General features: G+C 27.9%; 1 protein-coding gene across 4 annotated transcripts; it reads right to left on the reverse strand.

Moving 5' to 3' along the window:
* Positions 1-6,542: 6,542 nt before the first annotated feature.
* Positions 6,543-12,490, reverse strand: LOC113552305 (venom protease-like). 4 transcript variants are annotated; one of them, XM_026955115.1, is made up of 9 exons: positions 12,472-12,490; positions 10,990-11,134; positions 10,499-10,605; positions 9,576-9,794; positions 9,333-9,487; positions 9,147-9,268; positions 7,589-7,848; positions 7,322-7,494; positions 6,543-7,234 (listed from the first exon to the last, which is right to left on the reverse strand). In XM_026955115.1, the coding sequence occupies exons 3-9, from the start codon at positions 10,599-10,601 to the stop codon at positions 7,058-7,060; spliced, it is 1,209 nt and encodes a 402-aa protein (XP_026810916.1). In that variant the 5' UTR covers positions 10,602-10,605; positions 10,990-11,134; positions 12,472-12,490; the 3' UTR covers positions 6,543-7,057. The 4 variants fall into 4 exon arrangements, with proteins under 4 accessions (XP_026810916.1, XP_026810914.1, XP_026810915.1 ...); XM_026955113.1 differs by lacking the exon at positions 12,472-12,490 and adding an exon at positions 11,868-12,003; XM_026955114.1 differs by lacking the exon at positions 12,472-12,490 and adding an exon at positions 11,754-11,883.
* Positions 12,491-17,547: the final 5,057 nt, after the last annotated feature.

A 17,547-nucleotide genomic window follows, 5' to 3' on the forward strand; every position in this document is an offset into this window, starting at 1 on the left:
GTGTCATCGAATGCAATTGAAACAGGTAGACGTGTGTTACAAACAATTTATAACAAGATTTGGAATTTTGAACATAGTCTTACAACCGCAATAATCAAACTTAGATCGGGGTGTTGTGTTTACGTTGGTATCCTAACTTTATTGTATTATGTCCAAATAAATTCAATATTTTTAAAAATAATTTGGTACTGTATATTTTTAACAGAAATAAATTTCATTCGGAGTGCCAAGTCCATGTTATATCTCTCAAATTTGTCGTTTAAACTCCAAAATAGTACCAAGTTTAAAAAAAAAATAAAAAAAAATTAAAGACGTATGAAGTTTACTTTTGTTAACGTTATTGCTTTATGTGTTATTCATAACGAATGATTCGACAACGGTAACGCGAAAGTGTTTAAGTTACCATCCGAATATTATACTCACATATTTGCAAGATGAATGTCCGAATTTTATGCCATATCTTAGAGAAGTCTGTCCGAATTACTAATCGATGTATAATCTAACTTATTACAATATATGGTATAATATATTGTAATATATATAAAACATTTTATTTAAACAGAATTCTGTGATTTCACTATATTACATTTTACATTTTCCTATCCACCTTTGCAGACTTAGAGCTGTCAGTATACTATACATTTATAACTGTTTTAATTTTAAAATTAGTTATTATACAATTGTATTCTATTAATTATTGGATTATGGTTGTAGTATAATATCGTCTGTATTGTAATCTACAACATAATATTACGCACTAATATATTATATATCTATTTTTCTATCGACAATATATCAACGGTTCTCAACCTGGGGGGGGGGCTCTCTAAGGAGGTGTGAATTTTTCAAAAAAAACATGTAAACGTTATTTTTGATTATTAATATTTAAACAATACATTTTTAAGTTAATTATCATTAGCTTATTATTATTTATTAATACGTTATCTTCCATTGATTTTTTTCTTATATTAATCCAACAACCAACATTGAAAGCATGATGTATATTTTACAAATTAAATATAAAATATATAAGTATATATATTAAGCATAATTCAATATCATTATGGTGCGGGGGACGTGACATCATAAAATAGTATGAAAAGGGTATGTACTTAAAAATGTTGAGAACCCAAACTAGGCTTGCTATATATGCTAAATTTTTCCATTAAAATATATTATTCTACTACTTTCCCTATTTTATAATTACATCATCGCTGTTTTTATAAATTCCTCTTTGTCTAATAGTTTCCGACGTCAATTTATGAATTTGAAATATACATTTTTAAATTTATATCATATTATACTTGCTTTAAAGCATCGACTAATTAAAACATATAATGATTGAGTTTTACGAATATAAAATATATATAATTGTACTCAATTTGAATTAAAAAAATATGATATACCTATTGCAAACTTGTTCAATTAATTTTCGAGTTAAAATTAAAAAATTTAAACGATAAATATTATTGCTGATTAAAAAGGAATTTCATTTATTCGAGAGAATTAAGTTTGTGCAACCTTAATGTTTTACACTGTGAATAACCATGAATATTAGAAGTAAAGGCTGACGAATATAATGAAAGGTAAGAAAACCACCTCGATGTAATACTAAAATACCATACCCAACGATCGGTAACAACTGTATAACTATGGTCATTTCATGTAAAATCTAAATTCTGGCACGCAAGAGAATGATGTGGGTTCTTCTTTATGTGCATAGGTACAAACTGAATTGAACTTTATAGGTTTTTCTAATTTAAATTAAACTTTATTGTTAATATTATGATTATATTATTTTGAGTACCTATTCGTTCATGTGACCAAAATGTTAGCGCACGAGAAAATGGTGTATTTAAATAGCCTATCTAATGCGCCGTACAATAATAATTTTTAGGTAAGTAACCTTTTTTTGTTATTGCAAATATTATTAATTGAACAGAAAATAAAAATTATAACAACAAATTTATCATGAATGACTTCATTTATATTATATCACTATTAACCCTAAACTCAAATATAAGCATACTTTTTATATAGTTGATAATTTGTAATGAAACAAGAGTAGGAGCTAGCGTTGCTCTGAATGAATTATTAATACATCAATACTCATATTAACTAGTATATGATTTAATAAGTTATTATTAATAGGGACGTGCGTTTTAATTACCTTATTTTACTATACATTATTATTATTTATTTTTATAAAAATATCTTCGATTAGTTAGAATATATTATTATTATAAAGGGGCCATATTACTAATGTTACTTAGGCTTACGTGCCTTTTTGTAGGATGACTTAATATTTATTAATACTGTTACTGTTTATTTTTAATTTCAGGAATAAATAACAAATGGATTAATTAATATTGCGCTACTATTGCTATTAAGTTTGTAATAGATGTGTTATTTTACTGTCTATTTACAAATAATTTTAACACTTGATTTGACATTATTAGATTTTGATGCTTTATTCAACATAATATTTTAAGGAATATACATTTTGTTTACAATATTGATTATATTCATACATTATATTTTTTAAACACACACAAATATATATATATATATATACCGATGTATTAATCGTAATACAATGGTGTCCGAATATAATAAGAATGTTTAGCGATTTACAATTCATACTACAATCCCCCACACACACACATATATATTTATAATTTTGGTTACTCACAACAATGTAGATTACCAGATTGTTGAATGCACTGGCTTTCAGCGCGACGATATTTGCTCAGCGGTTCCCCAGTCAAACACCAACATATGAACATGGACCACCGGCCATAAGAGCGTGATATGTCCAAAACGGGGATTTTACACCGGACGATAGTATTGTTGCTATTGGGAGCGACGACGGAGGGAATAGGCTCTACGCGTCGATATTTTAGCGAACGCTGTTATGAAACTTGCACCGGTATTATATGGTGAACACACGACATTTTAAATAATTAGACCCGCGTCGGTATTTTTATGAGTGAATACTCAACACTATATATTTGGCGCGATACGCAAATGTAATACTCGGCGATATTACAACGGCGCTTTTGTCGCAGTACGTAAAAATGAATACACGGCGGTATTCCGACGGCACGTCGCGGTAAAATACCCGGTGATAATGATACGGCACTTCTCGGCGCTACGCGAAAATTTACAACACGTGGGTAGACGGCACTTTTACTCGGCGCGGCACGACAAATTATAACATGTGAATAAACAGCACTTTTACTTGCCGTGGTACGAACGATAACAACAAAAGGCGCGGCACGAAACGATACGATGACTGATTACAGCCCACAGCTGATCGGCCGAACACTGACCCTTCTCTAACTCGATTTTTACGGCAGCCGAAAGAAGGATCAAGTGCTAACCAGATATCAGCTGTGAGCGTAATGACCGGGAACACTAACTGAACTGCCTTGCCGACTCGCCGGGGGCCTTTATCTGCTCTCTGCGTATATCTGATAGCTTATAGGTGCATTTCATTTATTCTACATGTTTCATTCAATAGTGTCGATTAATACTTGGAGTAGTGGATTTTCTTATGGTCTGGTTTACTTTATGTGAGTGCCCAAAAGCTCTGGCCTTATGCAAATTATGCTGAGGAATAAAAAATGTTTACAACCTAACCAGTTGCATGTCCACCCGTTCTATTGTCGTGGGGCGTGACTAGCGCGTGTGTGTGTTGTAACGGGTGCCTGCCGCTATATAGAAGGTCGTGAGCGAAATAAAGCTGGCTTGGTTTTTATGTTTATTATAAGTTATCTTTGTGGTGGTGACATGTATGTTGTTGATGAGGCGGCGTGTCGGACTAAGTTCCGCCGTTTCCCGAAACGGGTGGGTGTTTGGGGCAGTCGCTGTTCCAGTGGTCCGCTCCATAGTACCTACACTGGTCGGGGGATGGTATTTTTTCCACCTTTCTGTCCAGGGTTCTCAGTCTGCCCGGTGCCCAAGGTATGGACGTTGCCCTCCTCCATGGTTTGGTAGGTTCCATTTTGATTGGATTTCTGCGTTGTCAAATTTTTCTATACGTTCCGTTCAAAATTCGTCCCTGGCCAGATCCAATAACTTGATGGTGTTCCATCAAGTCGTGGCTGTCCCTTTCAGCTGCGGTTCTACGGTTTTCGTCCAGCCTGACTTGTATATGTTCGCCTGTTGTAATATCACTCGGTGTTGTACCGTACGGGGTACTCGAGCATCTACCCATTGTATTTGGGCAGCGACAATCTTGCTATGCGCATATGATCGTACGGTATCACCGTGGATTGTTCCAGAAGCCGTGTGGTTGTGTCGGCTAATTGTCTGAGCCGCGTGTGTCTCGATATCGGGTAACGATGGGGAATATCCGCTGGTTTCTGCTATGGCGGGGGGTGTGCGTCGATTTGTGTGGCTTGTGTGGACCACACAACCCTATTTTTGACTATTCTCCATCGGTTCCAAGGTGTGTTCTCCAGTCCCGGCGGTACGTCTTTCCTGTGGCATGGACCTGACGTTAGTCGATGCGATGCCATTGATCTCTAGGTATCGAGCAAGTCGTACATCCAGGTCAGATTTTATTCCCCCTGCGTGCAATCCGCGCTGTTTGCATTCGTAACGTAGTTTTGAGATCGTGAGTTGATTGATGAATTTCCCGGACATTTAGCGTGAACCCTGTTAATATCTTTTCTGATTTCAGTATGTCAAGGTTTACGGTGTATTATGTGCGGTCTGTGTGTATGTGCATATGTGTGTGTTGTTAATTTATTTTTGAAAAACAAAACGACGGAATACGCACCGTTGCCTATGGAAAAATAACTTTATTTTCGTTCAACTGGAAAAAATCAAAAAAAAAATCGAAGAGTCGCGCATGTGAGCGTACGCCGGGGCGTGGGTAACTTCAGTATTTCGTCTAAGTGAAAACAAAGCGCAAAAGAAAAACAATGAAAATCGCGTACAGTAATGCGAGGGTGACAATTTAACAAGATGAGGTTAAAAAAAAAAATAAACAAAGTGATCGGATGTGACTATTTGGGCGTTAGAATAACCAAAAGACACAACGGTGGCGGACGGTGAGTGTGTGTACTACGTGGAAAAGTAAATAATGACGACTGGCTGTTTGGGACCGGTTTCCGGTATGTTATAGTACCTTTATTTATATTGTTTTGTATAATGACTATTGCATATTTTAATCAAGCAAAAGCTAAATAACATGTAACAAGTGAATACATTAAATTATTAAAAAACATTTTTTGAAAAAAAAATATAATAGATAATAAAATATGTATATGTTCATTTAGAATTATGTTATAATTTTATCAATAAATGGAATAAAAAAAGCAAAAAACAGAAATGGGTAAAACTATTTATTTTATACAAGACCATTTAAAATATAACAATTTATAAATATTAATAAATCAAAATGTGAATATGTTATTGTTTTAAATTTAAAACCAAAATATATACTGTTTTAATAAATAAAGTACTATAATGACCCATTTATCCTGTACTGAAAATCAGATCATATGACATCTATTTATATAATAATAATTTTTATGATAATTAAATATGACTTCATGAATATGTCAACAATTAAAATAAAGATTTTTTTTTGTGATTAGGTATACGATATTTTTTGACGTATATATGTCTTATGGCTGAGGTAATTTTATAAATTTGTGTGATACGGAGAGGTTCACCATAACGTTGCTACGTGCTCTGATGTCCCATACCAATAATATAGTACACAATAAAGGATACTACGACGTAGGCTTAAGTATTAGGATAACAATTACCTACATATTATAATAACATGACGCACAATAAGGATATTACGAAGTAGAAATAAACATCTACATGTAATGGGGAATATCTACACACCTGGGAAGTGGGCGGTAATATGTTAGGCCTAATCGATATGAAAAATAATAATAGGAGAATTAAAAACATCTGTTACTTTAAGCTTCGGAAATCGGAGATGAACGAACTCAATGATACATTGTAAGTCTAAAATCGAAATATGATTTTAAATTAATCTTGAGTTCTCAGAATCCCGAGCGACGCTGACCACAGTCGGGTGGGCAAGCATCACCGGATATATCATGTATAGATTAATCATCGCACGTGCATCCTGAAATGCGTAATAGCGTGAGAACAAATGACACACTTAGGAATAGACCAGAGGATACATGGGTAGTAGGTCGGGGACACTGACTATATAAAGGGGCCTTGGATAGGACTGCTGCAGACGTGATTTACCAGAGTTAGCGCAAGCACCTTCAAGTCAGTCTACACCAGAAATTTGTCATTTGTACTTAATATTTTCAATTATAATTAATAAACGACACTTAGAATTTTTTCGACTCTTTTTATTTCGACACGATTTGTACTTTAGACAACTAGTTGCTAGCCCACTACAACGTCATGAAAAACCTGAAGGCATATATCATATTATGAACTTCCAATGTATCTGCATGAAGTGGAAATACTAGTTTGCGTGTGCGGACTATTTGATACATTTATAAATGAAAAAAATAATAAAATAAAATAGTATATAATGAGATAGATGGTAATATTTTTACCGAATAATTTGTAAATACACATCAAGTGACACTGTTAATTACTACAGTGTAAAAATATAAATAAAAAAAAATATACCTTATCGAATATCGTAATCAAGAATGTGGTTAAAGTAAAAAATAATTAAATGAATGGAATTCCTGTACAGCATCCAAAATGCTGACGTATCAGAAAATCTAATATCACATATATCGTTTGAGGTAATTGTTAATCACGTCAGTATGTCTGTGATATTATAATTATAAGTACAACGTATCAATTGAATTTTAAAGGTTATTAAAGAGCAATAATCTTATTTTATGTATATTATGATTATAATAATATAAGGTTTCTATGTATCTGTGCTATTAATTGAACATCTATTATGATATAAGCAAAGACAATATAAGAGTATAACCATAAAAAACATGAACATAATTTACTGGTACTCTAAACAATTTAGAAATATGACTATAAATAGCGTTTAAACAATTTAATTAATAATAAGTTTTTAAACTTTTGGCCAGACAATTTGTTCAATCCATGAAATATATTTTGATACTCGTGTATAAACAGCAGGCGAATTGGCTTGTCCACAAAATGGCCCTGCAAATGATGTAATCCCTATTTGTGAATACATGCACTTGTAACTATTATGTTTTATTTGAATAGGACCACCTGAATCGCCCTAAAAAAATTGTAAAATAAATGGTAATTAATAAAATATTAATAGTGTAGAAATGTAATTATTTAAACAGGAACACAAATTGCTTACTTGACAAGTGTCATTTCCGCCTTCTGGATTGCCAGCACACACCATTAAGTCTTTAAGGATTCCTTTTGCTAATTTTTGTTCTTTATTTGGCAGATACAAAAAATTTTTATTGCACTCTTCGGCCGAAACAGTTTGTATTTGTACTTTTAATAAATGTGAGCTGCCAAGTGAAGCTAAATAAGTATAAATATTTTCATTACGTTTATAAATTATAAATGTATGTATGTAAGTTTCATATTTTATATTGAATATATACAATTAACTTACCTGTATCAGTGTTACCCCATCCCGTAGCTATTACTGCTGGTGGTGTCAAAGAATGATTTCTATTGAGACAAATAGGTCGTACATATGATGAGAAATCTACATCTCTTTCTAAACGAAACAATGCTATATCATTGTAATGGGAATATGCTTTGTATTTCGGATGTATTATTCGTTCTACTATTCTATAGTCTGTAGGTCTGGCATCTTCGTTGATCGAAAGATAGTCTAGTTCACCTAAGCGAGCCCATATTGCAAATCTCCTAAAAATATAGGTATTTTTTGATTATTTATGTATTTACATACTTCACAGATAAAGTTATAAGCCGCTGTTTTACAGGTATTTAACACTAAAAAATAAAATGTTTTAATATTTGCAATGTGTGTTTTATACGTTTTAATGATATAGTAAGAACAATAATATAAATGTTATGCTTTTGGCATTTTATTATTTATTTAATTATTTAGATAACTTCATTTTTTAAATTGTCATTGAGCGTACCAATTTTTATAATTTAATTTACTTATTAAAAATTTTAATTAACATTTCCCACGTGTTAATAAAAAAATGTTTTAGTTTATTGTTTAGTATCTATTAATTATATATATAATATATATGATATACATGTTTATATATCATTATTTTTAACTTTATTTTGAACATTTCTACTAATGCTAGTATAGCAGTACTTGATAAGCCAATACAATCATTTCAATTTATTTCTGTTAGTACTGCATATACGTGACTAATATGTATATATTATGGTAATAGTTAATTATGACCATTGAAAATATGACAGAAGAAAAATGTGTTATTCAAATATTTGTTTTTATAGGTAAATACTATACTAGCTGTCCCTGCACATTTAGTTGTCCGAAAAAAATGAGACAGTATTAAATTTGGTTGTCAAACCTAACATTAAGCGTTATGTGATTAGTAATGGTTTAAGTGAACCGAATTGTTGATATACATTTAAAAAAAAAGTATACTAGGTTAAAAATAAAGAAAAATAACTTATTACAGTAAAGCTAATTAGCTCATTTATTGGTTATTTCTCTATACTTAATATAAACGAGTTAAATGAAAGTATAATTTTTAGTTTGTTTAGATCTAGGATATAATTAATTTGGTTATCGAATGCCATTTTTTTAATCCCAATAGCTTATTGAAACAGTCTGTTAGTGTGAATTTTAATTAAATTTGATGTACTTATTGACTTTTATAAGAGAATAAGAAGAATTCTGTTTTGTTGAATTAGTGTAATTCAGTATAAGGTGTACTTTTTATGAAATTCTATAGTAGTAATAATTTTAATTATACTACAATATATTTAGCAATCGTCAGCAAAATGATATAATTATCATTTTTTAGGTTTTGAAATATTAAGAAAGATATGTCATTTATGTTCATTAAGAACATTGTTACGCTCAGAATAAATTTCTCTAGAAAGTTGTATTCTGTAAGATAAATGTTTGAGAGATCGTTTTGAGCTTTTACATGAACACAATTGTTTATTCTATAAACCGTAAATATAATGTGTAAATAAATATAGGTACATACTGTGTATCTTTAGTGCCTGATTTTTCACAGTGGGCTGCTGTTAGTACAAATCTCTTACTTATCAGTGAACCTCCACATAACCATGAATACATGTCTGGTTTTTCATCATAACCTAGTAAAGCCTGAAATATTATGAAATATCAATAAGTACAATAAAAATAAAAATTTTATATTTTATGTGGTCACCATGTGAGGAAACTCCTTTGGTTCAGATTGTGTACCATTAGTAATTAAGATATGGGCATCAACACAATCTGCAAATTGTATGTATAAATCCTGATCATCTGATGGTATTGGGTTCATAATATTACGATAAATTAATTTTGAATATTCTTCACACACTATTAATCGTTAAAATATGATATTTAAAAGTAATAAATAATATTTGAGTACATATTTTTTAGCAGATTAATTATCGCCTATACTTACTTTCAGTGGAAGAATATGAGTTAATAATATTGTTTGTTTTGTTTTTTGTAGGATCTTGCGGACAACAAACAATTGGATTTGGATTTGTTCTGTCGAATAAGCAATGTTGAGGAAAAATGTTTTTCATAAGTCCTTCTTTTGCAACTTGACAGTCCTTAATATCCATACATATGTAGTCAGAAGATATCCCATCACCTTTGCGGCAAACTTCACCTATACCTAATTTTATAAATAGATTTCAATCAATTTACTAGATTTAAGAAATGATAATTATAATTTTGCACAATCAAATTAAAAACACATACTTTATAAGTTAGAATTATTCAATAATATATTGAAGTAAGTTTATTTTTTATATAATTTAATATTGGTTGAGCATAAACACTAATAATGAAATATGTATCCTATAGATTAGTTTTAAATGTGTATATAGTCATTTTTACAATAAAACTGATTGTTAATTAAGTAACATTTAAAGGTGTATTGTTCCATAAACAGTCATCATCTTATTTTACGCGAAATCGTTATTCAACAACAATTGTTTATTGTTGCGTTCAAATTTAAAATAATTTAACAGTATGAAATACTATGTTCTACTATTGTTTATCGTACATACTATGAGTTGAGCTAGTGCCCAAAAGAAACTGTTCGAGGCTGACCCTTATATAGACACGCCACTGTTTTAGTTGAAAAATAATGATATGTTTGTTATTGTGTAGAAAATATTTTTATATATTTTTTTTTTTTTTTTAATTAAGGCAATTAATTACACGTCATTTTTATGTATAATAATAACTGAAAGATTTTTGCGCTATTACTTAGGTTTTTCTTTTAATATAGTTCGGAGCAATTAAAAATTTGACAATCAATTTAGAACATGTATTTAATAAATGTGTTTATATAAAATGTATATAATGTTTTACTTTTTTGTATCATTTTCATCGAAAAATTTTGGCACAATGGTTGATTGACCAATAAAAACATTACCAAAACTACTGTTTGTAGTATTTTCAACGGAATAATCATTGTTCTAAAACAAAAAAAAATATCGTTACTTTAATGATATACCAAAAACATGATATTATTTATGCACAATTTTAAGATAGTAAATATTAAATAAATTTCTATGTTTCAATTTAAGAAAAATTCACATTTTATATTCTGCGTGGAGAAATAAATAAGTGGATTTAGTTGGAACAAAGTAAATGGTTACCAATATTCTACTAAAAAAAAATTACTAAAAAAAAATTTTCACGAAGTATAAATACGAGTATTTTGTATTAACATCTTATAGAATATAGATGTAATATATTTTTTTAAATATATTGGAACTTTTTGAACAATTCAAGAACATGTTTAAACTTAAATATTACTATTTTAAAAAATTGTTATTAAATGTTCAACCAGGACGTACCAAGATTTCATTTAACTCCCTTTATATATTTTATTGAAGGTTTTGAACTTCGTTCTAAAATATGCACATTAATATATAATCCCGTCGTATTGACTTGACATTTTATTTAATTGATTCCTTCTCATAAAAACCAGAATAATGAACACTGCAAAGATATTTCAATATAAAGGTTAAACAAAAAATCTTTTCACTCAAACATTATTAATAGAAATTAATTCCATTGAATCTAATGTAGGTTAAATAGATAATGCCTTTTATGTGTTTTTATATTAAATTGATAAATTATTTAAATGTAATAAACATAAAAGTTTTAATACCATATAAGTATCCAATTTAACACTTTAAAAAGGTACACACGTTTTAGCAGACCCTTACCTTACCTTGAATATTTATTGAAAAATGACTAAAAAAATAATTAAAAATTGCTGTTAAAAATATGTTTGAGTGTTAATTATACAGCAAAAATATTTAAAAATTTAGAAATTATGTGGGAAATGTTAACTAAAGATTGGTGAAAGTTCTTTACGTCTACGAACGATTCGTCGTTTTTTAATTATAAAATAATATTAAATAATATTTAAGAATAAAAAATTATTTTACGCATAAATATTTGGGTATTGACATTTGTGTAAAGAAAAATTGAACTTCAAACAGTCATAAAAAATGTATGTGACTTACAGTAAAATGTTTAATAAGTAAATGAAGAATCTTGTTTCAAATCCTAAATAAAAAGAAGCGGAATTAAAAAAGTGTCAATTTAATACCTTTTATGGCTGTAATCTTTCCAGTTTCCCCATTAAATTTAACTAAGCGTTTTTATTGTAAATTAACAATTAAATTTAAAGTAATTAAATATTTAAAAAAATGTATACACTTACTAGTCTTTGTAAAATTAAAATATACCCGTGCTCAATGTACGATGTAACTATATCGTAACTAGACCAAATAACTATTAGATAGACGTTGATTTGCTTGTAAATATTATAACAATTATTAGAGGTTACTTATTTTAATTTATGAATGTTCGTGGTTTATTTATCTTTTTTATTTTCGTATTATGTATGTGTGAAACCAGATAAAGGGTGATAAAAACTTTTAATAGTAATCATTTTTTATATTTATTTTCTTATTACAAGCTGTATACTAAATTATAATAACAGCATACTATGAACCGTACTAATGAATATTACACATACAATTATTATTATTTTATCGTAACTAATAAAAAACGATTTAATTATTATATTATTAGGAGTTGCTACAATCCTGACCTTACTCCTGCTATAAGTTAAAGCCTATACATTATTACTATTGAGAACGTATCTTGGGGTAGTGATTAGTGAGTACAGATTTATTAAAAGTTACATATATATTGTATTACAATTAAACCTTTATTATTTGTATATATTTAAAACCTTATTGTTTTATCACACTTAATGTAAGTCCTTTATGCTTGATGTTTTTTATAGTATGATCACTTACTTCATAATTGTGAACTTTAAATAGAGCTAATCCCTCTGTGTGCTGAATCCAAAGTGAAAGTCCACAGAACAGTTGAAGACAGAGCAAATAATTTACTTTTTAGGTGAATTAATTAAAATACTTGTTAATTTAAACTGTGAAATCACAACTATACGTATATACAATTATATATATATATATAAATATAATTTTAATATTATTATTGATGATATAAAATATGAATATCATTACAGAAATATATTTAGTGATCCCTGCGTTTCACCGGTTAATTCTCATAATATAAAAAGTAATATTAACCATTTGTTTATCTATTGTAGTCGTATCACGTTCGACTAATTTTTATCAATAATTTTACATTTATTTATCGATATACTCGTAATAATATATTATATAACATTTTAGTTATTGACTTGTCTTATAAATTAATATCACATTAATACCACAGGCGTTAAAAGGTTCGTGTTATCAATAAAAAAAACTTAATATTTTTTCGGTAGGCAGTTTTACATTTTTTATAATATAAAAATATACATGTTTGACCGATACTGCGAGTCGTGAGACTTAGTCCAGTTCATCGACTGTCTGGTCAACATTCTCGTACTAGGAAATCCGAAATCAGTTCTGTTCCGTTGATCTTCAGTGCAACACGTTTTTTAAGCGCGCGAACAAAATCTGTATGTTTTTTTATATATTTAAATTATTTAGAACTGTTGTGTTTAAGTGTAGACCGTCACTTTCGTGGTGTGTATGAACCAGTGTTGTTCTTTCGCCGCTGTGATAATTATATTTTTGTAATTTATACATATATACGCGTAACATATTATAATATTCGCAATACCTTCTGATTCTGATATCGCTCGCACCGTTGTCGGACTTTAGACACATTTATTTTATTTCAATAACGTTAATTATTATCTAATTATACAAGTAAATACAATGTATATGCCGGCCAGTATCGACGCTTTCCTTGCTGCCACCATTATTAGAGACTTATTCGCGTCATCTTCGTTTATTGTTATAAGCATTATAATATAATTAATATTTATTATTCATATAATTAATTAATTATTGAATTTTGGTGACTCTAATTAATTTAACTAGGTTATAAAAGAGTACGATGATGAAATAATATTTATATACGTTTTTAATTTTTTTATAAAAAAAATAATAATAATATGCAGGACATAAAAATTGTGTCAAATTATATTTATTTAAATACCCAACACCAGCAAAATATAATTTGGTTTTTGCTTGTTTTATTTTTTTTTTTTACTTTTGCTAGGCTATACTCTTGCATATTTTATTAACGTCTTTGTATAAATCAATACATTTAGCTCTTCGGTAAGATTCTAAATTGGGGATTTTTATTCTTTGAAACACAGAAACGTATTCTTAACTATACTAATTAACTATTTAATTTAAAAATATGTGTAATATTATGTTATTTAGTATATCATATAACAAAAAGTTTTTTTTTATTTCAGATGAATGATCTATCATTTGATTTTAATGCGAAATTTACCAATGAATGTTTTTATATTATTTTTATTGGTAGTGAAATGGTACCATCAAGCTGATTCCAAAGACATAATATCAGAAGGTATATAATTGATTCACATAAATAAACTAAACGTATATAAATAATAATAGTGCATTAGTGCATACATTTTACATTGATAATTTTGTTAGAAGTAAAGTGTGACATTGTCTGTATGTCGTTGTAATATTCATTTTTAATATTAATTAGAACATAAAATAACGTTAAATACTTAATCAATCATTATAAGATATAATAGAAATAATATAAGATCTTTTAAATTAATTTTCCAATTTTTAATTAATTGTATAATATAATAAATATAAATTATATTCATTTTTAGGTAAGTTAGTACAAAAATAATTATAAAGGCACTGTGACCTACTAGAATTAAATTATTTTGACTTATACGTTTTAATTTAATACATCATACTTCTAAAAAAAAAAAAAAAAACAATTAATATAAAAATGTATGCTACTAAATATTATTAATTTACATGCATATATATATATATATGAAAATCACTTATTACTTTGTAATATTACGTCTTTCGAATGAACTTGTTGACACAATTGTAATATCAAAATAAAAATTATCAAAACTTCCATCGGTAATATTCTAAACGGATGATGGTAATTAATCATTTTTCTGAAATAAAAGAGCTATTATTCCTTATATGATAGGTATACTAAATAATATAATATTATGTATACTGCATAGTTTTAATTAAATAGTTTAAAAAAATATTACGGAAAACTTAAAAATGTCGACAAAATTATTTTTTAGATAAAACATACTTTTTTTAAATTTTCATTTAATTTTTACTTGAACTCTTCATAATACATATTATATTTTACAAATTATAAATGTATAAAAATATCTAATTTTATAATTTTTAAATTAAGATAACGGTACTTATTATTTTATTATAAGCATGGAGATTTAAAACTTTTACGTAACTATACTACGAATTTTACTTTATGCAATTACATTTTCGAAATACGAATATTGATATTTATATAATAATCATTTTACTTTTGTTTTTTATTAAATATATTTTTCACTAAATTATACCGTATAATGATTAAAATGTGTGTCATGTATATCACACGTGCAAATTTATAATTTTGCAGATTTGGGCTTATCTAATATTGTTCATCTATTGTAATGTATATTACAAAATCAATGATAATATATACTTACAAATTATTTTTTTATTTTACTATTGTATTACATAAGTAGACTAAATTAATTTTTGTTGATAATAATATAGTAATTCTATATTATGTTTTTATTTTATGTATAATGTATTTTTTTGTTATTTAATAAATTATAATAACGTATGTAAATTTTCTATGTACACATTAATAAAAATTGTGAAATACTACAAAACAACTAAATGTATAATTAATGGTTTAAAATCGGGCCTAGACCGTTTGGGCGAATCGACCCAATATATGATCTACCGTTTGGATGAATAGATAAATAAGGTATAACAAGACTATTTAACAAACTTCCATTACAAATGTTACTATATTTGTTAAATAGTTCTGGTACACTATGCATACCGCTTGGGCGAGGATAATTTAACTAAAAATACCGTGAAAATGCTTATAATATACACAAAACAATTAATTAAACAAAACTATATATCATATAAATAATTAATTATAATTCTAATTTATTTAATCGTTTTCTACATTATAAAACGCAATATTTTAACTCTATATCTGAATTCATATGTAAATCCAATCTACTTTATAATACGACTCTAAATGTACTAAACTGTAATATTAGAAGTAAAAGGCATAATGTTGATGAATTTTTGTTATTTTTGGAAAATGATGTACATAATAAAAACCTAGATTTAATTATCTTAACTGAAACCTGGCATGATGTAAATTTTTGTAATTTTTCTATACATGGGTATAATATGTATTTTTCTAAACTTAAAAGAAATCAAATTGATGGTGTTATAATTTTTGTTAAAACTCATTTATGTGTTCATATCTTTGAATACAAATATATAGAGGCTAATATTATGAAAGTCACAGTAAAGATATGTAATGTAATTTTTGAGGTTTATTCTATATATAGATCACCTTCTAGTGATAAGAACAAATTTTTGACCATTATAAGTAGTATACTGTCTAATGATGAATGTATAAATTGATATTTTATAATAATTGTAGATATGAATCTAAATATTATTGGATCTGATTGTGATGAAAATGAATACCTTGATACTATGTCTAAAAAAGGTTTTAGGTCACTAATTAATGTTTATATTAGAACCCCAATTGGCCAAAGACATTCATGCTTGCATCATATTTTTATTAAATCAGGCAATGAATTGAACTCCAAAATTGAAGCAGCAGTCATTCAGACAAATATTACTAATCACTTTTTCACGTTTTTGGCAATAGAAATTATTAAAGGAAAGAGTGTCTTTAATTTTAATGTTAAAACAATAAATTATAATGATTTGGAAAAGTCATTTAAAAGGGAATTATTGGCGGATTTTTTTAACTGCAAGGATGTAAATAGCTGTATGGATATTTTCCTAGACAAAATTAACACTTTTGTCAAAATTTCAACAATATCAGAAGTTATCGACTCTAAAAATAAGAAAATTAGAGAATGGATTACAGCTGGCCGTCTTTGCTCGGTTCACATTTAACAAAAATTATCATTAAAAGTTAGAAAATACCCATTAATATTAGACTTGCTATATACTATAATAAATACAAAAATAAATTAACAACTATTATACGAGTTTCAAAGATTAATTACTATAAAAACAAATTTCAGGAGGTTTCGTTTAATTCAAAACTCATTTGGAAGGTAATTAAGGAGATATTAGATAAGAATAATAATAAGAATGATGAGGTTAAAGTTATTAAATTAGATGATAACACTTTTGATGTCAAAAATGAGCCACTCAATATTGCAAATATATTTAACAATTTCTTTATAAATATTGGTAACAGTCTAGCTTGTAATAGTGAGGGGTCGACATTTAAGTTTGAGTAGAACATTACTCCTATATCATTTAACAGTACATTCAATGAAAACATTAAAGAATCTGATGTTCGAGTAATGATAAATAAACTTAAAGATGATACTGCTGTGGGTTTTAATGGTATCTCGGTAAGAATTTTAAAACTTGTGATAGACAGTATTATAAGCCCTATGACATATAAATATAATTGTAGTATTAAAAATGATATTTTTCCCAAGAAACTTAAAATAGCTATAATTAAATCAATATATAAAAATGGGGATAAAACCTGTATAAACAATTATAAACCAATTTCTATGCTCAGCAATTTTTCGAAAATTCTGGAAAAATCGTTAAAAACAGGCTCATAACATTTTTAGAAAAATATGAACTCCTTTCGAAACAGCAGTTTCGTTGACCAGGATTGCGAACGGAGAGTGCTTTATATAGCGCAACAAATTTTATAAAAAAAAACTTCTAGACAACAGTAAGAAATTAATCGCGATTTTTCTTGATTATTCCAAAGCATTTGATACA

Source organism: Rhopalosiphum maidis, chromosome 2 (genome assembly GCF_003676215.2).
Source record: "Rhopalosiphum maidis isolate BTI-1 chromosome 2, ASM367621v3, whole genome shotgun sequence".
In the NCBI taxonomy this organism is placed as follows: domain Eukaryota; kingdom Metazoa; phylum Arthropoda; class Insecta; order Hemiptera; family Aphididae; genus Rhopalosiphum; species Rhopalosiphum maidis.